This window comes from Myotis brandtii, unplaced genomic scaffold (assembly GCF_000412655.1).
Source record: "Myotis brandtii unplaced genomic scaffold, ASM41265v1 scaffold48, whole genome shotgun sequence".
In the NCBI taxonomy this organism is placed as follows: domain Eukaryota; kingdom Metazoa; phylum Chordata; class Mammalia; order Chiroptera; family Vespertilionidae; genus Myotis; species Myotis brandtii.
The window spans coordinates 4,432,922-4,457,830 of NW_005368341.1; the positions used below are offsets into that span (position 1 = coordinate 4,432,922).

The 24,909-nt window shown below is 38.6% G+C and overlaps 1 protein-coding gene across 4 annotated transcripts in view; it reads right to left on the reverse strand.

Moving 5' to 3' along the window:
* DYNC1I1 (dynein, cytoplasmic 1, intermediate chain 1) overlaps positions 1-24,909 on the reverse strand; it is a 248,208-nt gene that overhangs the window by 217,509 nt on the left and 5,790 nt on the right. Inside the window, exons 2-4 of one of the 4 annotated variants that reach the window (XM_005876057.2) lie at positions 23,734-23,848; positions 20,692-20,782; positions 6,575-6,634 (exon numbers count right to left, since the gene is read on the reverse strand). In XM_005876057.2, coding sequence (XP_005876119.1) covers positions 6,575-6,634; positions 20,692-20,782; positions 23,734-23,848 — 266 coding nt within the window. Of the gene's footprint in view, positions 1-6,574; positions 6,635-20,691; positions 20,834-23,733; positions 23,849-24,909 lie in introns of all 4 variants that reach the window. The other 3 variants (XM_005876056.2, XM_005876054.2, XM_005876053.2) reach the window with 3 other exon arrangements.

Sequence of the window (24,909 nt, forward strand, 5' to 3'; positions counted from 1 at the left end):
GGAAACTGAACATAAACATTAAAAAGCAAACAAGAATGAAAGGTAGCAAATAAAAAGAGCCAACATGAGAATTCACAAAGTAAGTGGGACAGGAGAGTCTAATGGGCAAATTATTATGTGTTTGGGGAAACAAAGCAAGTTTCACTGGGAATAGAGGCCTGATGTGAGTCTTGATAGACAGGCAGGACTCAGTCAAATGGAAAGGAATGAGGAGGGCATTCTGGGAAGGGAGCTCTGTAATCTAAAGATTGAATTCATATTTTATGCTCGAGAGACCAGTTTTTCAGGATGGAAGTTTTAAGTTGAGGAACAGTGGGAGATAAAATTAGAGAGGTACATTGAGGCCAGATGACTGGAGAACTTCAAATCGCAGGCTAAAGAATTTGGACTTGACCCTGTGGATGACGGGGAATTACTAAATGTGACTAAGAAACTGACAGCTTCAAAGAGACATTTAAAATGTATTAGTATATATAACAGCTGTGTGAAGAATGGAATCAAAATCTCCTTGTTTGACAAATGAGCAAGCAGAGATTACGTGTGGGACTTTAGAAACTGAGTGTGGAGAAAAGGGGGAATTGAGAAAGGATCTACAAGCCAAGGGTGGGTGGATTCAGTAACAACACAGAGAATCCAGGCAAAGGATTAATTCAAAGGAGACAGTCTAATAGGTGACTTCAGGGTTTGTGACCAACAGTCTATCCAATGTGGAGACTTGGTCCAGGGTGATGAGAAAGCACTCAAAGGTGACATCACTGGGAATACAAAGGAAATGCTGTAGTTTGGTGACTATGGACAAGAATTAAGAGTAGACCTTAGCAATTTACTTGGTATGGGAGGTAAAGAAAAAAATAACAGACTAGAGATTATTTCAAGATTCCATGCCTTATGGGAAGAAAAGCGAGTGGCATACCGGAATACAAAGGGGAATCCAGAGAAAGTTCTGGTTTGGGGTAAAAATGAGTATGTCAGAGGGTGAGTTTGTGGTAAGGAGTTTTCCAATTGTACGAGATGTAAGAAAAAAGCTCAGAAAGAAGACAAAACAGAAGGTGTAGCCCTGGGAGCCACTCGTTGAGAGTCATGCGATAATGCTGCATCCATAAGAAAAGAGAATATAGGGAGCTAAAGGCATGGAAACCCATGCAGTATGTAAGAGGTGTTAAAAAACGGTAAAAGGTTATTTTGTCTTCTAAACACCATACGCTAGTGTGATTAGGTGTCAAGGCGTGACATCTCAAGGACTGATGTCTAGAGTTGGGAATGGGACACCACCAGAGGAAAGGGGACCTGGGCCCCACATAGAGGAAGTGAGCCTGGTGTGGCAGCCCCTCACCACACTCGAGTTATCATCTCTGTTCAGAGTGGGTGTTTTCCTCCAAGGATTGAGATGCAGCGTGATGGGTGACCTTTTCTGATTACATCAAGAAGGATGAGTTTCCATTTTCTATGTTCACAGTTTTAAAAATCATTTAAGGAAGTATTTATTTCGCTTCCATGATATTTACTGCTTACTGTGCAGAGATATTAGTTTGGCAGCTAAAGTATTTTTCCTGAACCGAAGCAAATATCAAGTCTGGCTCAGTCAACAGGTATAGCCAAAGGCTTTGCTTTGACTTTCACATCACAAGTAAGTCTTCCGGGAAGAGAGACGAGTTAAAAGTCATGGTTATAATAGAGCTTGACAGCATTGGTGAAGGGTGTACTATCAAGTTCCCACTTCACACAAAAAATTAAAAATTCAGAATTATCAGGACAGAAGGTTCAGAAGTTTTCTCAAATATCAGTACATACACACACCAATAATACAGAAATGTTATAGGAATGGCCTTTTATTGAATTGATATTTATTAAAACCCTCCTATAGAAGTTTTAGCATAAACTATAACATTATTGAATTCAAGACATTGAGTACCAAAGTATAAGCATTCATCCTTACCGACTGGCTATATTCATTTTTCTGAAGTAGAATAAAAAAAGGAATATATGTGTTTAATCCAGTTGCTAGTGTGGAACAAAAAATATCCCATAACTGCTTTTACAAGATTCTTGAGGGCAGAAAACAAAGATAGGCTCTGAGCAGTTTCTCAATAAATGTTTGGAGACTGAACACATGAGTATTTTAAGAGGTGGGCAAAGTGCTTTCTCTCACTCTCATGACAAAATTTTGATTGGATCTGTTAAAAACAATTTTATTGAAGTTTTTCATAAATTTGTTATATATTTACAGATTCTAAGATGCATTTACCATTACATTTTGATATAGACACACACACACACACACACACACACACTATGAGATCCTGTTCAATATTTCAATTTCTGTAGAAAGTTTGATTAGGTGTTATTGAAGAGTCAAAGATTCAGTTTGCTCAAGAACACAACCCACATCATTCTCAAGAAAATACTTCCCATGGGCATTGTTACATGGGAAACCTTGTAAATTCATTCAAACCAGAGATCAAAGCATAATATGTAAGAACATTTGACAAAACTTGGAGAATTAGCCAAAAGAAGGTTACTTCATCAACAGCCAATGAGCTATTACTATTCTGTTAGGCAAATGGAAATAACTTTAAAACATAAAAAGACTCTAGAACTACCAGAGTTTCTCAAACACCTATCACCATCTTGAAGAACATGTGTTTTTCTAGTACCTTTACAGAGAACCAAATACTGATTCTTTGAGAAGAGCAATAAAATCGGTAAACATCTAGCCATTCTTATCCAGAGAAAAACTCAGATAAAATTTACCAATATCAGGAGTGAGGGAGGTGACTATATATGAAGATCATGTAGATATTTAAAAGATAAGTGATTACATACACAATTTTAGGCCAATGAATTTACAAATGGAGAAGAAATGGACATATTACTTGAAAAACACAAAGCTCACTCAGAAAAAAAAATAGATAACTGCAATAGCTCCATTACTATTAAGCTATTGAATTTGTATTTTTAAAACCTTCCTCACAATAAAATTCCAAATCCAAATGGTTTCACAGGTCAATTGTATCCTAACAAATATTTAAGGAATCATTGAACATTGAAATTATGTCAACAGCATGACTCATAAAAGAACAAATTTGTAAACTGGAATTTGTCAAAATTAAAAAGTGTCTTAAAGGCTATTGAAAGAATGAAAAAGATAAGTCACAGACTGGGAGAAAATATTTATAAATTATATATCAAATAAAGGATTGTATACCAAATGTATAAAGAACTCTCAAAACTCCAGAAGTAATGAGAGTCAAACAATCAAATTAAAAAAACAACAGGGCAAAAGATTTAAGTTGGCATTTCATCAGAGAAAAATTCAAATAGGAAATGCACATATAGATATTCAACAGTAGTCACTAGGTAAATGCAAATCAAAACTACAATGTGATACCATTGCACTCTTTTACTAGTGGTTTAAAACATGTTTTAAGTCCAAAATAAGCATTGTGAAGAATGGGGAGGAACTGAGGCTCTTATACACTGCTGGTGAGAATGTGTAAAGGTGAAAAGAGTTGGAGAGCATTTTCAGTTAAATGTACATCCACTACATAATTCAGCCATTCTACTTGGTGTTATTTATGACCTCCCTCTCCCCACAAAAAAAATAAAAGCATATGTCCATAAAAAATTGAAGTTTTATTTTTAATGGGGAAAAAATGGAAGTAACCCAAATGCACATCAAAAAGTGACTGGATAAACCAACAGTGGTCTATCCATACAAGAAAATACCACTCAGTAATAAAAAGGAATGACCTACTGATACACAGGGAATCTCGAAATAATTGTTCCAAATGAAAGAAGTCAAAAGAATAACTATTGCATGATTTCATTCCTATGGCATTCTAGATATTTAAACTAATATATACTGACCACAGAAAGCAGATCAGTTGTTTGAGGGGATGAGGAGAAGCAGGAGTGAGGATTACAAAGGGGCGTGGGCAACTTTTGGGGATGATGAATATGCTCATTATCTTGATGGTGGTGATGGTTTCATGGCTGTGTTTACATTAAAACTTATCTATTTGAATCTTTTAATATGTGTGGTTTCATTTATACTCAGAAAAGCTATCTTTTAAAAAAGTCAAGTGACAGAGCAAGCTATATCCAAGTCCATGGCCAGGATCAAGAAGAGAAAATAAAATTGCCTCTAGAAAAATTGTGTAGCCTGAAGTATATTTCATAAAAGTATGTATGAGAACAAACTTTTTCTGTACATAAGTACTACCGAAAAGGAAAATTTTTCCTTAAATCACTATTTGAAATTGTAACATGGCTAAATAATCTCCTCTCTCAAATATTCTGAATGCTCCTTCCAAACTGTCTAAGATAAGCTACCCGGTGAACAGGAAGTCTCATATCTGTCTCTCTCTGACTCACTAGGTCCACTTGGAATTAAAATGTGGCAGGCAAGGTGGGAGCCACAGATATGCCATCTCCACAGAAAGAGTCACAAGTTTTCATCTGCATAGTTAACTGAGTGTTTGCTTGGAAAACAGATAAAAATGGGAAAATTCCTAACTGTTCCACATCAGCAAGTGTAATGTAGCAATGTCACAATCTGTCTGAAAATCTGTTCATATAAGGGCATAAGGCAGAGCTCTGCCAGTGCCATCCTCATTTTCTCAAGCACAATGATATACTGAAGAACTGCACTTTGAAGTTCCCCCGAACCATAACATACCATATATCCATTGTTTCTCTGCTTGATTTAAGCCGTATTTCTTGGCTATTTAAATAATATGAATTTAAATACTGGTATAATACAATGAACTATATAACTAAATTGCCAAAAAGTTTGTAATATTTTTAAAAAATAATATATCAGTTACCTAAAGTGTTAAGATGTTTCCTTGGTCTAGCAGCATTGTGAGTTGGCCAAGAACTTTTGCATATACAAAGGGCCATGGGCTGATTGCTTTGAACCTAACATGCAAATATCCCTTCAAGTTCCTCATATACCTACAGTAGGCACTGACATTGATAGAAACCCATGGGCATGTGCCCCCAAATCTCAGCAATCCAAAATAAATAAGTAAATAAATAGCCACTTTGGAATTCATTGTTATATTTAGAAAGAAAAAAATAGTTGTTTCATAAAATACTGAAATAAGATATGCTATTGACATATTAAAGTAACACAGTGTCATGTTGGTAAATGTTTAATAACTGGCTTGGAGAAAAGGGAGCAAGCCCTGGTTTATAGCATTTGCCAATTTTTGTGGTGTAAATACTCCACCATGACAGATTTCAAGCTAATTTCACTGAATGCAAAGTGAGGAAGAGAAGCACAAGTCTGAGCTTGAGCACGAGCTGGTACAAGCATCCCACTGGAAATATGTCATGTATGACCATAGCTAACTTCAATCCTATAAGAGAAGTTAATCAAATTTCTGGGATATACATGTGTGTTTTATTTTTTATTGAGTACTAATTGACATAACATTCTATTAATATCAGGTGTGCAAAGTAATGATTCCATATTTGTATATACTACAAAATGAGCACCACAATAAGTCCAGTTTACATCCATCACTAGACATAGTTACAATTTTTTTCTTGTGACGAGAGCTTTCATGATCCACTCTCCTAGTGACTTTTAAATATGCAATACAGTATTATTAACTACATTCATGCTACCCATTACATCCCCGTGACTTATTCATTTCATAAATGGAAGTTTGCACCTTTTGACCCCCTTCACCCATTTTGGCAATTGCCAACCTTTTGTCTTAGGCAACCACCAATCTATTTTTTTATATCCATGAGCTCATTTCTTATTTTAGATTCCGCATATAAATGAGATCATATGGTATTTATCTTTTTCTGTCTGACTTATTTCACTTAGCATAATGTCCTCAAGGTCCTTCCATATTGTTCCAAATGGCAAAATTTCATTTTTTATGGCTTAACAATATTCTATTGTACATATATACCACATTTTCATTCTGAAGCTATCTTTTAACCTGTGGCAATACATTTTCATCTGAAAAAAGATATGATCTTTAGGATGTAGAAGACATTACCCATCATCAAATATTTGTAATTTCTTAATATTGAGAAAATCAACAAATGCATTTTCCTTAATAGGACTCTTTCTATGTTCATACTCAATTCAAATTAAATGCTTATTGTAAGTGTCCAGAAAAGTGAAAAGGAAAAGAAACCAAACAGACACAACATTTTAATACTGATTTTAACAAAAATTAACTTAAGGACACTTGTTAGTAAAGGGGGAGGATGGTTAGGATAAACTCAAACGTATTTCCCATTGCAGAACTTGTGTGCCCCACCTCTAAATAGAGGTGTGGGTGCATGTTTGTATTTTCTTAGAGCGGGAAGTATTGTTTTGCAATAATAGGAATTAAGGAGGGGAGATCAAAAGCCACCTTTTTGTGGTATTTTCCACAAAGAGGGACTTTCTCCAAAGCTTAACTTTAGAAGGCAAACAGAAGGAAATAAACTTATCAAACTAGAAGTTCAACAGAAGGGGGAAAACAAGAGCAGCAACAGCTCCAGCATTTCAACACAACTGTAGCAACGAAATAATCAAAGGAGTAACAAAAGAGCAGACATATACCCAAGTTCTGAGTCTGACTGCAGCTGGAGCACTGAGGGGTCTGTGTCCCACTGCAGGGTCCTAATCGTGCAGCACAAAGGAAAAAGAACACAGAGAATTAACAGAAGGGGAGGGAACAGACCGAACCAAACCGTGTCATTCATCAAGGCAATGGCATGTACAATGCATACACAGAACATCTCCCACTTCGCCCCACCCCTCCCCAACCCCCTCAGTGCAAGCAAGACCCAGTGAATATCAAGTGACAAGAGAAAGCAAGAAGCCAGCCTTTCCTTGGAACATCTGTTTGATACTGGAAGTTAGGTTTGTTTTCAAGGAAGGAAGCTCAGAGCTAAATATTCAAACTCCACACAAGCCCACCTTTTTGTTTGTTTGTTTGTTTGTTTGTTTTGCTGTTCCTTTCTGAAGACCGATTGATTTGAACATGCAGCCAACTTCAAGTATCTCTAACACCCCAGGGCCCATCCACAGCTGGGAGCACCAGGCATCTCCCATTCAGAGAAGAGAACCAAATGCAAACGTGCAAATGGGCCAGAGCAGGAGCATCTGGGGAGGTCAGGCCAGATGGAGCGTGGCTGCAGGGCCTGCGGACTAACTGGCTTCCTCGGGTCAGTGATTGCAAAGATGATGCATTGGATTTCGAGGCCCGTGGGTACTGTGGTGTTTTTTTACTTACATATCACACCAAGATGGTCACCAACCATATCATTTGTCTCTAAGATGTCAGGGATATCTTACTCTTTTAAATACTCCACAAGCAACAGCACCAAGTATCCATAGTTACCCAGGCATTCATTTCTCCTTTGAAATAAGGGATCAAGAGCTCTTCTATCAAGAGAGTGCACACAAGGACCTCCCTCAGGCAGGTCCTCTCCATTTCCTGCACAGAAGCAGTTGCAGGTGAGTCAGGAGGGAGGTTATCGGGCAGGTAACTGATGCACAGCAGGGACTTTGGATCAGGCGTCTGGGATTCACATCTGGCCTCTGCGACTTACCAGCTGAGTGACATTGGACATGTCGCTTGTGTCCTGAACCTCCCTACCCTTTTGTTTCCTCCAAGTGTGGCCCACACACCAGAAGCATGAGCATCTCTTGGGCACTTGTTGGAAATACAGAGACTCCGCTCTCACCCTGGACTCACTGACTCCTCACTACAGTTTAAGGTTCCAGGCGATTCCTGGGCACCTGAAAGTTTGAGGAGTCCTGCTCCGTTTGCCTGTTAAGATTTACCGTGGCTTCTGGGATGGTGGCCTGCAGCTATCTTCAAAACTCATCTCTACCCGCTGTGCCCCTCCCTCACGGTGTCCCCCTTGTGTCCTGTGTCCTTCCTGATGTTCTTCCCGCAAAGAGCTGAGCAGCTCATGCCTTTGCTTCATCCATGTCTTGGCTCAAATGTTACCTGCTCAGAGAGGTTTTCTTCTTCCACCGCCCTTTCTCCAGCAGCACTTCCTTGTCACACTACCCCTTACCTTTTCCTGCTTTACTTTCTTCATAGCACTTACATTTACCTATGATTTGATTATAATTCAGTTCACTGTTTACTTTGATCTGTTTTAGCCTTATAATGGCAGGGTGGCTATATCCTTAGATTATGGGGCTATGCCTAGAACTGTGCCTGGTATGTATGCTTATAGAATATAGCATTAGTTGAATAAATGGATAGATGCATGGATAGATGCATGGATGGATGGATGGATGGATGGATGACCTCTCTCAGTTCTTCTACAGAGATTACATAAAATTATACCTATAAAGCACAAAGCATATGATAAACAATAGCTGCTCTTACTACAACCACATATCTACTACCAAATATTTCTTTGAGCCAGTGACCTATGTGACAGATGCAGGAGACACAAATGCTGCCAATCTGTGAACCTCATCTGAGAATCAAGGTCTGGACTTAGAAAGTGGCTGGCAAACATTGACGTGAATCAGAATGGCCTGGAGGGCTTCCAAAAATACAGAATGCTGACCTCCAACTCCAGAAATTCTGACTCTGTAGACCTGGGGTGGGGCCCGAGAATTTATATTTTAACAAGTTCCCAGGAAATGCTTATGGCTGACCCTGAAACCACCTTTAGAAAATGAGTGGGCTGGACTACTGCTTTCATTAGTCAGCAGAAAGAAAGCATCACTGATGCTCAACTATGTCAGCATCTAAACCTGTGATTAACTCAGGCCTGGCCCAAGGCCCAGGCCACTTTCAGACCAATTAAATCAGAAAGTGTGGGGCGGGACCCAAGCATCCGTATTTTTGAAAACTCCCTAAGTGACTCTAATGTGCAGGCAGGGGTGAGAAGCAATGCTCTGGACTCATTCTCTGCTCAAGAAAAGCAGCCCTTCCTGGTTCTGGACACTGATTCCTTCCACTAGTTTCAAACAGAAGTAATGGGATCCATTACAGTGATTCATGTTTGCCGTTCACAATCTCTGGGGATCAAACCTTTTATCTTTAAGGGCATTTTTTTTTTGGCTCTAGACAGAACAGCTGCCTCTGGCTCTGGCTGACTGTGAGAAGCATCCCCTCCTAAGAGTTGGGATCAGCTGCTTTGCCCTCAATTTGCCTTGAGGTTTCTGATGGAACGACCTTTACTGACCTTTTCCACTTCTCCCAGGCAGGTGAAGAATGCAGCAGACCCCAGGTGGTTGGGCTGTTCTGTTGCTTATCTGACAGCTCACCTGAGCGAATTGTACCTGTCAGCAGTACAAATGATGATTCCATCAGAATCATCCCCTTAAGTCCACAGTTTAGCAGTCTGGAGTTTGCATTTACTCAGCCAGAACGACAAAGGGGTCCATGTAACTCTCTCACCACGATCCTGCCCCCACAGTCACACACATTATTCAGTAAAAGCAATCCTAGCTACTGTCAGTAACGAGCAGTAGGTAAGTAGTCAGCCAAGGATGCTATCAAATGTCCTGGTTTTATTTTATTTTCATTGTTCCCGTTATTACCTGTGGGGTGCTCAGACTTGGGCAAAATGCACTTTTTCTTTGAAAAGGAACTTAAAGCCAATACATTAAATGAGCAAAGGTTGTTTGTGTTTCCAAGGGTAGCCTAGGAAGTTGGGTTAAACGTTCGCTGATTTCCTTCTGTGCAAGCTTGCAGAAAACCGTCCCTGTAATGGCAGCACCTTGGAGAGGGCCACGCCTGGGCCAGGGGTGGGAGGTTTGTGCTCTGGACACTGCTGAACTCTGCCGCCCGGAAAGTCTTCCGTCCTCAGCCAATGAGGATGCAGGCAGGCCTGGAGGCCCTCTAAGGACCTTTCTACCCAATTTTTAAAAAAGCATCAGATGACTATTAAACTGTTTTTCAGCTTTCTTCCTCCAAATTACTATACTTTTATTTAACCACTTGACATCAGTTTTGCTTTCCAACCATCTTATCAAGTTATGGTGTGATTGAAAATAAAATGATGGTTTCCCCACAGCTTCTTGGGCAGTTTGACATCTTACCAGGTAGTGTATGTTTAAAATGAAAGAAGTAGTGAAATTGTAAGTAAAGATATGTGAACATAACATACTAGCACAACATATTTTCACATAGAAATCACCCTGCTTACAATAGTACTCAGTTGTAGTTTTCAGTCATTTCTAGAATGGACCAGTCAATGCATGCAGGGAGAGGACATTTTTTATGAAATCATTCATTTACTTACTCAAAAAATATCTTTTAAAGGGCTAATATGTAAAATATTATTATTATTCTGTATTAAAAGAGTTCTTAAGGCATCTGCCAGTCTTATGGAGAGATAAAACATACACAAATATTTTAGCAAGATAAGGCAGAAAGTAAAACATGCCGTATAAGTGGCCCCACAGGTGAGCTGTGGGACATGGAACTTGTACCTAAGAATCTTGCGTTTTAGTAGAAGAATATTTATACCTGGTGGTATACTGATACCATGTGCAAGGAAGAAAGTCATTTTCATCACTTGCACAGAGCCTGGCACAATTTAAAGCTTCCATCAATATTAGCTGAAAAAAAATAACTAAATGCCATAAGAAAGATTGACAATGACAGTCATCATTTCTTTTCCATGGTTATTGACTCTGTGCCAGTCAGCCAGGTGTTGGACTGTACTTTCATCATCCTTTGGAAGATGGAGCAGGGAGATACCCTTTCCTGAAAAGATCAGAGATTCCACTCGACTTGGTGTTTGAAGGAAGGGATGGGATCTGGACATAAACTCATTGTCATCAGTGCCTAGTTTATTGGGTTTAGGTGGCTAAGTTAGTCTAAGTCAGTGGTCGGCAAACTCATTAGTCAACAGAGCCAAATATCAACAGTACGACTGAAATTTCTGTTGAGAGCCAAATTTTTTAAACCTAAACTATATAGGTAGGTACATTGTTATTAACTTAATTAGGGTACTCCGAAGGCTTAGGAAGAGCCACACTCAAGGGGCCAAAGAGCCGCATGTGGCTCGCGAGCCGCAGTTTGCCGAGCATGGGTCTAAGTGGTCTCCATTTGCGATGCCAATTTACCAATTTATCGTGAGAACAATAACTGCCTGCACAGTAATTATACAAGCCTGACAGCTTCTCTCCTTGAAGGCCAGCTTCCTGGGAAGCTGGATGGCCGCAGTGTCTTTGAAATCAGAACAAATAAAGCTGAATGTTTAACTATTACAGCTTCTCCCTGCTCTACCTCTCCTCCCCGCCCACCCCCCACATCTACATCTTTCAGCAAGGCCAGACACACCCCCTCACTGCTGCCAGTCTCCAATTCCCCTGATTCCTGGGATGACCAAGCCAACCCTTTCTGAGTGGCGTAGGTTCTTTAACTGTGCAACTAGATTTGGTCTAGTGCTCCTGTTTGGGAGACCACCTGGCTTTATTTGCTTATTGTGAAGGGTTGCATTTGTCTGCACTAGTCAGTCTTAGTTACTTCGTAGGTTAACTCTCTGAGGGTTTAAGGGAGGATCTCTGATCTCTTTCATAGGGACCCTGCTGTTAGCACAGATCCCGAATAACCCAGTAATTCCTTATCTACTCTGGACTAAGGGGCACTGTCATGGTTCTGTGGTCCCACAAATAGATTGCACCTGCCAATTAAGGTCACATTCCCAAGTCTGTTTCAAAATACTAGGTACAGAAGTTTTCCATGCCATGGAAAATAATCATTCACTTATTTAGCTCTAATCATGCTACACCACGTAGCTTGTGTCATCTCATCTAAAAAGGCCCACCATGTAATAGTTAGTTTACAATTTGGGGGACAATTTGATTGTCGATACGTTTTTAAAGAATAGCAAAAATATTCTGGCCACTTTGCTGTGCATCTGAAACTGATATAAAATGGTGTTAAATGTAAACTGTAGTTGAAAAATAATTTTTTTAAAAAAACAGATAAAACTATTTCAGAATAAAAGAATAGGCAAAACATCAAAGGTTTTCAAATTAGTAGTAACCTACTAAGGGACTAACAAAACTTTATATTTTAAACCTTCTACCAATTCATCACTGTCCAACTTCTTATAAAATTCTCCCTTCATTGGTTCATTTTATCTGCTCAGTTTCAGATAAGGTAAAATTTCAAAAAACAAAAACATTGCCTAGCCAACTGTTGAAAGTATAACAGGAGTAAAACACATGATATCTGGGTTGCATAGACCTTGCTCTCTGATGACCTAACTTCTTCCCGTTCACCACAGCCAAGTTGGTGGTTTCCATTCTTCTTCGCATTGTTATTAGACCTCAGAGTAGAAAGCCTTCAAATTCTTCCCTCAAGAGTATCTTTGCTCTTACCCGTTGTGGGTTTTGCTTATAAGAAAGAGATATACTTGGAAGGCAGTACTCTGTCGTTTGCTAATGCTAACACTCAGCATGACTGAGGCACTGTTATATACACTGCTGGTGGCATTTAAAGTCAGTACAGTTCTCCTGGAAACCAATATGCCAAAGTAGCAAGAATCATAAACACAATAAACTCTTAGACTGGTTTTACTTCCAGAAACTCAACTTATGGAAATAAACCATCACAAGTAATAATAGTAACAAAAATGATGGTGATGATGACGTTGATCATGACTATGACAACTCCAAACCATCAAATCCCATGCCCAGTTTTGGCAGGGTCCTTATTCTCTCCATCCCCATAAAGCAGGCACTCCCCAATCATGGTGGCTTCTCCCTCACTTCCATCTTCTGCACAAATAATCCCAAAGTCCTCATCACTGTTGAGCTCCAAAGTTCTACTTTATTGCATGACTTTTGGACATGTCCATCTGTACACCAGAGTCATTTTACCTTTCCTTCTCTCATCTGCCTTTTATTTCCTTTTCTACTCCCACAACTCTAGTGTCAGTCCTTTTTATTAGAGCAATGGTTTCCCTAACTAGTCCTCAGATCTTAAAAGCATTAAAAAATTGCTGTTTTCCAGACTTCACCTCAGACCTGTGAGGTAGGTGCCTGTATTTTTAACAAGCTATTAAGTAAAAATTCTTCAAATTAGCACCAGGGAAAGCAGCCAGGGATCTCAACTATCTCAAAAGTCATACTTGTCTCCCAAATTCTGATCTCTTTTGACACTTCCCCCTTAACATGAATTTTAAAACCCATACCTCCTGCACCCTTTACCTTTGTTTATGCCTTTCCCATCATCTGAAATGCCCTTTCTCCCTTCTCTACCTGTCCAAAGCATATACATTCTTCAAGGCCCATCTCAAATGGCTTGTTCTCTAAATATATCTGTCCTAGATAGCCTCATTCAAAAATAACTTGATTTCTATGAAACAATAAAGAAATACCTATGTCTCTTATTCCACAGTTCTCTTTTTTTTAAAAAAAATATAGTTTTTATTGATTTCAGAGAGGAAAGGAGAGGGAGAGAGAGAGAGAAACATCAATGATGAGAAAGAATCATTGATCAGCTGCCTCCTGCACGCCCCACACTGGGGACTGAGCCCACAACCCAGGCATGTGCCCTGACTGGGAATCGAACCATCACCTCCTGGTTCATAGGTGGATGCTCAACCACTGAGCCATGCTGGCCGGGCTCCACAGCTCTCTTTGCCAATCTACAATCCACTTGACCTCAATAGTAGCCCTGTATCAGGCTTTCAGACCAAGTCTGAAAAAGGTCTGCAGGAGGTAATGATCACTGTTGCGAAGCCCAGAGCCTCAGCAGTGAGCCAAACACACTGCTAGTCCCATTCTGACTTTTAGCTCTGAGCCCAGTATGTAACTGGATTTCTGACTCGTTTCTGTAAGGAAATCCTCACCTTGTACCTCAGTCTTATAACTACCACCCATAGTTCTCCTTGAGTCAAGTCCACCTTCAGCCAACTTTCCCAGCAACCTTGAAGTTCCTTGCTTTTATCTTTGTCCTCATCCCTCCACTCATCCTACACCCATCCCACCCAATTTTTTTGCGATCTGTGCATACACATAAGTATGTGTGCAAGCACGCGTAAATGTGCACACACACACATACAAGTCAATGGACATTTACCAAGAACCTAATATGTGTTAAGACTCTGTGTAGGGTACTAACAAATCAAAATCACTTTCCCACATGAATACAAATTAATTATAGATAATTTGGAAATAATGGTTTATGACATCATTGCTTATGAGTATAAATATTCGAGAGCTGTAACTTCCTTACATTTCCTTAAATGGCTTCAAATTAAATCTGTCCATTTACTGGAATAAGGCTCTTTAGAAGTAAGAAGAATTCCTATCTTTATATCCCTGTCAGGTTTAACATTTAACATTTGTTGTGTGTGTTGCACACAGTAAATTCTCAATTATTTATTGAATGAATACATGAATGAATAAATGAATGGTCTTCACTTGCCCTTTTGCAGATGGGTATGAAGTGTGAGGGAAAGTTAATTCCCAAAGAAATAGTTTTTACTTTATTTATTTAAAAATGAAAGAGTAGCCCTAGCCAGTTTGGCTTAGTGGATAGAACGTTGGCCTGCAGACTGAAGGGTCCCCGGTTCGATTCCGATCAAGGGCACATGCCCAGGTTGCAGGCTTGATCCCCAGTAGGGGGCGTGCAGGAGGCAGCCAATCAATGATTCTCTCTCATCATTGATGTTTCTATTTCTCTCTCCCTCTCCCTTCCTTTCTGAAATCAATAAAAAAATATGTATTTTTTTAAAAAATGAAAGAGTAAAGCAGGGCATGTCTGCCTGATTCTCCTAAGCTCTACCAAGCCACTTAAAAGGAACTCAGTGTTGTACTGCATGATGTCACCACACGGTCCCAGTAGAATTTTCAGACTTATTTCCACATTGAGTAAGAGAAGCCTGTCTTTAAAATGCTGAGCATATGGCTTGTTTGTACTGAGAAAAAAATAGACAAAGTCCAGCTCTCTTCTCCATCAAATGAACTTAGCAGCTTTAGGTACATTAGGTAGTCCCTGAAGCAAGTGCAATGTTTGGAACCCGACTTTTCACATTATTCTTCTCCTCTTTAAGGTGGAGAGACAGCTTGAAGGCAGAATAGTGAGTTCCCTTGAGACCCACAGTTTCTCTGTCAAACAAATCACTAGTCCCTAATCAGATGAAGAAAACAGCTTGGGCCAATGTGAGCACAGTGCCCAATAGAAAACCTCCAGTCAATGTCATCCTCAAATCTATTTCCTAAATGCCATTTCCAAAAGTATAATATGGACATTTAAAAATCCATCATATTACTCAATCTGTCACCGTCATTAATTAAGGATGGCATTTAATTAATGAGTTAATGTTTTACTTCCCAACCTTAATTATTTCCTTACTTAGGACTGGCAATGATGATGATAAAGATTTTCTGATGTCGGGAATAAGACCGCGACAGTGCAACAAATATTTATACCAATAAATCCTTTTTGTAAAAGACTTTTTATTAACTTACTGTAAGAGAATCTCACCTGTTGCCTAGCATTAAAGCCCTAACATGGTATAGGCCACACTGAGCCACACAGGAAGTCCATCGGAGTGGAATTCAGAAAGAAATGTAAGACTTCCCATCAGAGAGCTGCTGTCAAGCAAACCTTTTCTCGGGAAGAAAGCTCAACAACCCCTTTGCTAAAAGAGATGCTTCATGTGTTGCTATGACCACATGGGTATACACAGTGCACTCTCTGGAAGACAGAGTGATATCAAAAACGTTTAACTAATAAGGCAACGTGCTGCATGAAGAGAAAACCCCACAGTGTATATTTTATTCTAATTTCCAGAGACTGACTTTTTACCAGCTTTGGATCAGTGATATTGGTCTCTCTGGAGTCCAATTAGCTGGTGGCATCCTGTTGACTTCTCTTTATATGATGATAATTTAAAGAATTTTATATATAAAAAATTGTTATAGTCTTAAATTTCCTTCAAGGTTTTATATTATTTTATTGTATTTCTTCACTTTTACTAAAACCTTATTGTCCTCCCTTTAGCCTTTGGTTCATCAGAGTACCTTAGAAGACAGTGATGTTTCCACCAAAAAAAAGGTCTAAAGTTCTGTGCAGGTGTATACTTATAGTGCCAGAGAATCCTATGGACAAAGATGAAAGCCCCAAGGATTTTCTCTTAGACATTAAACCCATGTGCCTTCTTAGCATGTTTTTCTCCACTGGAATCACTGAGTAAAGAAAAGGTAACCAGCCCAAATGGTGTGGCTCAGTGGTAGAGCATTGACCTATGAACCAATAGGTCATGGTTTGATTCCCAGTCAGGGTACATGCCCTTGCAGTTCAATCCCCAGTGTGGGGCATGCTGGAGGCAGGCCATCAATGATTTGCTCTCATCATTGATGTTTCTCTCTCTCACTTCCTCTCCCTTCCTCTCTGAAATCAATAAAAAATATATATTTTTAAAGAAAGGATAACCAGGTACCACCAGCACAAATTGACCATGAACCAATTATTCTCACTTCCTTATTTGAGAGCTCACTAGATGGTGGTCAGGGAAAGCCAGAGTTTATCAAATATCTAAATTTTACCAAAGTATTCTGTCAACATAAAACTTAATATTTACTGTAATGAGGCAAAATGTCTACACTAAACAGAAGAGATCTGCAGACATCTGTACCTTCGTCCCAGACTCTAATCTGGAAGATACATGAAACTGAAAGCCTGAGCAGCATCTAATCTATTTCTTTTATACCTTTGTTCCCCTATTTAGGGCTTCAGAAAACATATCTTTATCTGCTACATTGAGGCCCCCTTGGGAGAGACCTCACCTTTCTAGAGAAAATCCATGGATGGATGTAAGAGTTTTGGTTAACAGATGCTGATGGCTGGGAGGCCAGACATCAATTTTATATATAAATGGCATTATGTTGTAATTGGGGAAAAGTGAAGATAGTATAAATATTATATAAGATGAAAATGCATTAAAATGGAAAAATAGAGATGCTTGATTAGAAAAACATGTTTAACAGTTTGTATAGTTTAATATAATTTATTATATACTAGAGGCCTGTTGCACGAAAAGATTCGTGCAATAGGCCTGGGTCCCAGGTGCCAGAGAAAAACCGGTGCCGCTCCGGCCGAAGCAGCCTTCACAGCCCTCGCTGCTCGGCCGGAGCTGCCTTCAGTCTTCGCTCCACTGCTTTGCGCCTACGTATGCAAATTAACCGCCATCTTTGTTGGCAGTTAATTTGCATATCTCGCAGATTAGCCCATGGGAGGCATAGCGAAGGTATGGTCAATTTCAATCTTTGTCTATTATTAAATAGGATATGGTGGCATATATATGTGTGCATAATAGTTGATTCATTCAATAAATATTTATCAAATATCTACTATATGGATACAACTCAAATATCACGTACTCTCTGCCCTCAAGGAACTTGTCATGTCCTGAGAGAGATGTATATTCTACTAAACATGTAAGTCATTCTTCTTTAAGGGCCATAAATTACCAAATGCTTTACTCTTATGTATAAGAGGTAGGCTATTAGTTTGCGACTACTATTCATTATATTGAGAAAAAAATATTTCTATTCCTGGTTTACTAAGTTTTAATATATGAAGATAGATGTTTAAATTTCTCAAGTACCATTTCATTATACATTGCAATGATTTTTCCCCTTTGACATTTCCATATGCTGAATTATGATAATACATTTTCCTATACTAAAGTGTCTTTGAATTTTTTAATCAATCCTAAATTACTCATAGCATGATATCCCCCTAATACTGTGCTGAATTCCAGTTCCATATAGTATAGTTAGGATTTTTTTATATCTATGTTTATAAGTAAAATTAGTCTTTCACATATTTTATGAATAATATTGAGCATTGTATTTTCCCAGTATAATTAACTGAGAAATGATTAATTAGTTGTGCCAAAGTTGATTAAGACAATATAAAATACCACAAATGAAAATTGTAAGTGAGAAGCAGGCCATAACAGCAGAAGCAGAAATTGCAAAACAAATTGTGATACTTCAAGTTCACCAAAATTAAATCATGCTACTATAATTGAAAAATTATTATACATTCCAATTCTCTTTTTAGTCTTTTAAAATATTAAGTCAACTGCTCTTATAAATCAATAAAAGAAATTTTGTTACACTTGATTTTTTTTAAGCACTGATTTAACCTTTTCTTTATAACAGGGATAGCTTACATGCCAGTTTGTAAATTAACCACTTATAGGGATTATATAAGAAATGTTTACCAATTTGACTCTGTAAAGAACATTTCCATTTTGGTTTGAAATATTGGCAAATGATGACAGAATTTATGTGCACCTGTAGGACCAGATGTGTTAATTTGATCTGTAAGTTATCTTCTGAAAGATTTTCCATTTTTCAGAGTCCAAATTCCACACGCAGTCAAATTTATGACTACAGAGTTATATGCTTAGGAATTACCACGCTCTTTTCCCAGTCTCATGTTTTATGAAGTGCTAATCGTAATTGTTTCAGAGATGTTTCTTCTAAGGAAAACACATTCCAAGTGGAATTTTAACAACAAATATAATATTCTCCTGAAATTCGACTCTCATATCTATTTTATGGAAGCAAAAACATAAATTTGCGTGGAATTTTCCTAAGTTCAAAACAAGGGCAAGATTTACTAAGCTATTCCTCATGTCTTCTCTTCAAGCAAATTTTGTGCTTAGTTTTTCTGAAAAACCATCATTTCCTCAATGCCAATTTTCTTGCCTTCCTAAGAAACCTACACTTAGCAAGGAATTTAATCATTGACTTTGAGTTGTCTACTCATGCCAGGACATTCCTATAAAGAATTGAAGCTAGTTGGAGTTTGTGTGGGGTAGGCCTGGATAGCACATCCTCCAAAGTGATTTCTTGAGTTAGTAAAAAAAAAAATCATCTAAGGAAGGGGGAAATATGAAGAATGATGGTCTCTGAGGAGAAATTGCTGCTGTCCCCAGAATGCTAACAGCACAGGTCAGCTTTCTCTAGAAAGCTTTCAAAAGGGCTCATCAACTGTGAACTCAGTAACAGAACTTAATGCTGCTAACTGCAGCCCTTGAAGCTAAGCATTAATGGACACTACACCATCATTGCATAGAAAGAGGCAAATATATTAACTTAATGATAGACTCATGAACCCACTAAGGAATGCGATTATATTGTGTCAGCTAGCTCTTACAACAATGTTAGATCTTACATAACTGTGTTATTATTACTTTTTCTTTCCCCTCAAAGACCTTTTGAAGCATTCAAAGCGAAAGATGAGCGAAGACATGTGCCGCCCCAAATCACAAAGGCAATTTGTTAAAATAAACCACAAAAACCTCTACTTTCATTCTTCTCAAATTGAAAGCAGTGGCCATTGGCTTTAAAAGGCCCTATCAAAACAAAATACATACTCAAATCTGAAGCACACCAATAGGCTGATATGGGTTCAGTAATTCCAACCTTACATATTGGTTTCAGGAAAAAAAAAAAAAACAAGAAAGAAAAAAAACTGGCCACCCTACACTTCAGGCTAACACTAAACTATACTCTTTCTATAATTTTCTCTACCCAAATCGACTATATGGAGACAATGCACTTGCAGAAGATAATGCTTATCTTCTGAAATGATAATGTATTCAGAGAAAAAGAAAAAATGAAAAATTTTATACCTCTCCCCCAGAAACACATATAGTAGCAAGAAATATACACAGGTAGACAGGGTTAATGGTCACAAGTTGCCAACCCTCAGGCCAAATCTGGCCCACAACTACTTCTAACAAAGTCATGGCCATTTAACATTTAGGAGATTATTGCACAAATACTTGAATTTTTAGCTTCTCGTGGAAAATGGAAAGATGTGAAAAACTGGGTCCATGTTCCCACATAAGCTCAACCAGCCTGAGCTGTGAGGAGACCATCCGGCCTTTATAAACAAGGAGCTTGCCAACCAGTTGCCACAGGTCCCCTGGCCCCACTCACATCACCTGCCTATGTGCACTTGCATGTGGGAATCCTGGTGAAAGCAACTGCATTAAGAAAGTCACCAGGACTCTACAGATATCAATGAGCCTTCTCCTTACCCTCTTCACATCTCTACCTTTTGGATATCCTTTCAGGGGGTTTAATTAGAGAATGTCTAGATCTGTTTTCAGAAGTTATATAATCTTCCAGGAGCCACGGGGTAATAAAAAATTGGCAAATTGACTCACAAAACAGAGCAGTGAACCCTGGTGATCATCATAATTAGTAATAACAATGGAAACACTTTGGGGACTGAGTTCTCAAATTAGTCGACTCTAGTAAGAAAACACAAAGATGCTTGGAACATGAAACTCAGGTTTAGAACACCTCAGTGGTCTAGTCACGAAGATTCTCATGGAAACCAACACGGAAGGAGGATAATGAGAACCTGGGTATACATTCCATTTGTCGGGGGTCCTTCCCTGCTTTCTTTTAGACCTGAGCTAATGGCTATGTCTGTGGTTGTTAAACAACACACAGGCGTTAATTAGCTCACTCAAGGAAGGATTACATATAAGTTTATGATTCCTACTGTTCAAAATCATTGCTGTATGAATAAAATAGCAAGCCACCATAAAGTGAAACATAAAATGATTGAGTATACAGGTACATGCACACATGCACATTTAATAGTACACGAAGTAGAATGGCTTTTAGGCCTTTTTTTTGGGGGGGGGGAGGGGTATTACTGACATCCACCATGGCCTTTGTAAAGGGACAATTCTTACCTTGTTAATGGTCCCAGGTCGCCTGAGTCTTGGCTTCCAGCTTCACTGGGAGTGCTCACTGATTTCGAGGAGGGAGACATAGGGGTTGGGACTAAATAATGAAAATAACAGGTATCCCATGTTAAAAAATGCAGCGACTGCACTGGGAAGAGCAGTGTCAGACAAATCAAAACAAATGGACCCAAATTAAAGTGGTTGTATGGCCAGGAGAAATTGAGATGGGGTATGGAAAACAAAACAAAAAAAAGGAAAGAAAAGGAAGAAAGTCAAGTGAATTTTTTATATTTTGGAAATGAAAATTTGAAATGAATTTAGACAGAATTAACTTGGGGATTCTAAGGCCATGTCCACCTTAACAAAGTAAAATGGAGAATCAAAATAGTTATCCAGATAATTCAAGTCAAAGATCTCTCTAGTATGAACTAGCCAGATAATTCTAATTCTCCACTTTATTTTGTTAGTATAGATGTGACCTATTAAAAAATAAAGTGGAGTGTCTGTAAAACTTTACCAGATGATGAAATAAGTGATTCTGGATCATTTAAGTCAGCGGTTCTCAACCTGTGGGTCGCGACCCCTTTGGCGGGCGAACGACCCTTTCACAAGGGGTCGCCTAAGACCATCCTGCATAGCAGATATTTACATTATGATTCATAACAGTAGCAACATTACAGTTATGAAGTAGCAACAAAAATAATTTTATGGTTGGGTCACAACATGAGGAGCTGTATTTAAAGGGCCAGGAGGTTGAGAACCATTGATTTAAGTGGTCAGGAAGGGTCAGTAAATTCTGTCCTATGTCTGCATTTGGAGGGAAATCTATCATCCGTGGACTATAAACTGCATTTGCTAAGAAAAGCAAAGTGAGGAAGGAAGGGTAAATGCTGAACCTGGTAATTTAGAAATCTCTTTCAAAACAAAGAAACATGTCAGGAAGCTTTATTTTTACATTTAATTAATAGTTTCATCCCCTTGTACTGTTGACTGGGTTTGGGACTTGTGTTGCTTGCCTCTGGCAGCTCTCGATGGCACTGCCATGAGCACACAAGCAAACTGCCATTCTGAAAACAGGAGACACAAGTTCAAAGGTCAAGACCAGTGAGAGCTGAGTCTGAGAGCAAGGATAACACAAGCAGAAAGCTAAAGAACATGCAAATGTATTTTTTTTCCCCTCTACCCTTCCAATATGAGCCAAATGTCCATCAGATAGAAGCTGCACCAAATAGCCACGGTGGCTCCAGGCCAGGCAAACTCAACGGGTTCTCAATCTCACACATGCCAAAGAAGCCAGATGGGCAGAAAGAAACTTCAGCCCCTCAGTGCAGATTCCCATTTGGCTTCAATCATGTGCAATTTCCTTTTATTTATTCAATAGGGGAAAGGGTTTAACTATTTTGTCCAAATCCTATAACACAATGGCAGATCTGTCAAGAAATTAGGAATTTTCATGTGGTCCCACAATTAATTCACTGATTATCCTCACAGTAAGTCAGAGGGTAAGTCAGGGAGATGGATGAAAACTCAAAATGGGGTCCACGGTTGCCAAGGCCTGTTGGTTGGGATGCAGGGATAGTTCAGTTTGGTTATGGTTTAGGGATATTTAACTGTTTTATCCTTAAAGTTTATTTACTGGCTTTATGTGGGGTAGGGAAGAATAGGACATATTACTATTGTGTTTAACCAGTGTTCATTCACATTGTAGCAAACTTTCCAAAGCTATTTTAAGGAGAAAATATAATTGATTACAAAGCATCTAATTTATATCACATGTCAACTAAATACAAAAAAGTTTGTCAACCTCCTCAAAGAAAGTCCATTAGTCAAATATCCCACAGGTTATGTCTTCCACACCATAAGAAGCTCAACAAAATAATCAACATCTTATTGGGGCTTATTATAATCATTGCTAGATATGACTTTACCTACACAAATTGAGGTTGACTATAATATGCTTTCTCGTGGTGTTTTAGTTTTGTGTGTACATATTAAATTATATTCAGCAACACTTAATGACTTGTAGGCTTATCGAATACTGCTCTTTTTCTTATCTACATTGATATCAATACTTGTTATTGTATTGCGCATGGGATAATTTTTGTTCTTAGTTTGAGTAACTATGGAAATCAGTAAAAACTTATTTTAATATAAAAGCCAATAATAAAATTCAAAGGAAACAGACCATTTTTTAAAAGCGACCTGATATTGTATTTATTTATATGTACTATTTTAAGAGTTTTTTAAAACTACATTGGATATTATATAGTTTTACAGACATCCCAAAATTACTCTGAAATGTAAAGAAAGCAAATGGATAAAGAAAAATTCAAAATAACTTATCCCATAAGAAATATATAGTTAAGTGACAGAATAAACACAGTATGTACAGGTTACCTTCAACACAAATAAAACAAATAGTTCAATATCCAACCCCAAGTGATAAAATGAGATCATGGACAATTAATTAGGAATGAATGAGTTGGAGGAGGGGTATTACAGCGAAAATGCCAATTAGCAATAAAACCAAGTTATACAATAGAGTCAAATACATTTAAACTTGTTATTAGCTGATAATCTGCCACCATTTTAAGTTTTCCTTCAAATTTCCCACTGAGCATTCTGTTTTCATCATGGCATAACTAGGTCTGTGGTTATGAAACTCATAACCAGATTTACCGTATTTGAGAGGTTGGAATTCAGCAATGGAAACGAAGAGCAATTTAAGCCAAAAATTCCAAGATTTCTTGTATTTACCACATTGTGGCAATTCATTTAACAAATATAAAGTAATCTAACACCGTGGAGACAGTTGGCCACATAATCAGTCATTAAGCAGCAAATTGTGAACAACACTATAACCCGTCCTCCCATCGCCTTCCAGCCTCCTCAATTCCAAAAATAATTACGCCTGAAGCATAAACCAGCTGCTGAATTTCTTAAAGAATAAAAAATAAAAAGGACGTAAAAGAATAGTAAATGCTGGACATGGTATATGCCATGCAAGTCAAATGTAAAGAAACAGGAACGCAGAGCACTTTCAAGTACCTAGCGGGGGCTCCGGGGGTATGCCGATGCTCTGAAGCAAAGCCTCGGTCTCTCGGCGCTTGCGGTCCAGGTCCGAGTCGTCCTGAACAGGTTCTTTCTTCTGCTGCATATCGGCCTTTAAAAAGCAGACGCCAGCAAGAAAAGTTAGTGACAGAACTGCCTGTGTCCTCGTCCTGGCTGACACTGAAAGGGTAAAGGCATGGCAATGACGACCAGGCAAAAACCCTAAATAGACATAATCATGTGTATGAAGGATGAAAAGAGCCTGTAACTGCTCCAGTTAATAACTGCTAACCTCCTTGTCCTTTCTGGGACAACATACTATCAGTTCTTGATGGTTGTGTGTTTGTACTCACCCTCCACCCCCCCCACCACCACCATGTTTGAGATTATGCAAACAAGGAATTATTGGGATCTGGTTAAAAAATAAAATTAGCTATGAAAATCAGTCACTGTAAAATGCACTATTTGTACCAGCAATTTAAGTTTACCATGATTTACAACAAGCCGGGCTAAAATGTTTTTAAGGCATGTAAACAATATGCATGTAAGTCTTGCTACTTGTTACTTTTGACTTGCATCGGCTTCCGTTATACATATTAACTCAGGAGAAAAAAATTTCCTGTAGAAAAATATAGTACAAAAAATCATTCAGGAGGACTTTCTTTGCCAAATCCTGTCTAAAAATTACATCTTGTATGAGCTTCTTATGGTCAGACCCTGTGCCCAGTATGTATTTTACAGGATAGTGACAAGTCAAAACACAGGTGAAAGAAGGTCAGTGGCAGGGTTCTGGGGGAATGTAAACATTGAGGTCTTTTCTTTTTCTTTTTCATAACACAGTTACTCCTTAAGACAAAGCATTTGCCCCACACCTGAAATTGGATAACATCCTGTTTGGTGTGCAGCTACCTCCCGACAAAGCTTTGTGAGTTTAGAGAAGTGAGGCGGTCCTAAAGTTTGTCAAAAACCAATGATGCAGTTATCAGACCCACTTTCTCCCCAGGGGCAAGCCGGGCACCCTAACAGGTACATTAACTCCTCCAGGAGTGCAGAGCACATTTTGAAGCAGTGAACCATAATTTACATCCTGGCATCTAAAGCAGGGAGTTCACGCACTTTTGACTTACTCCCAGTCGGTAACCTATACCCTGATTATGAGCAAAATGTATCTTT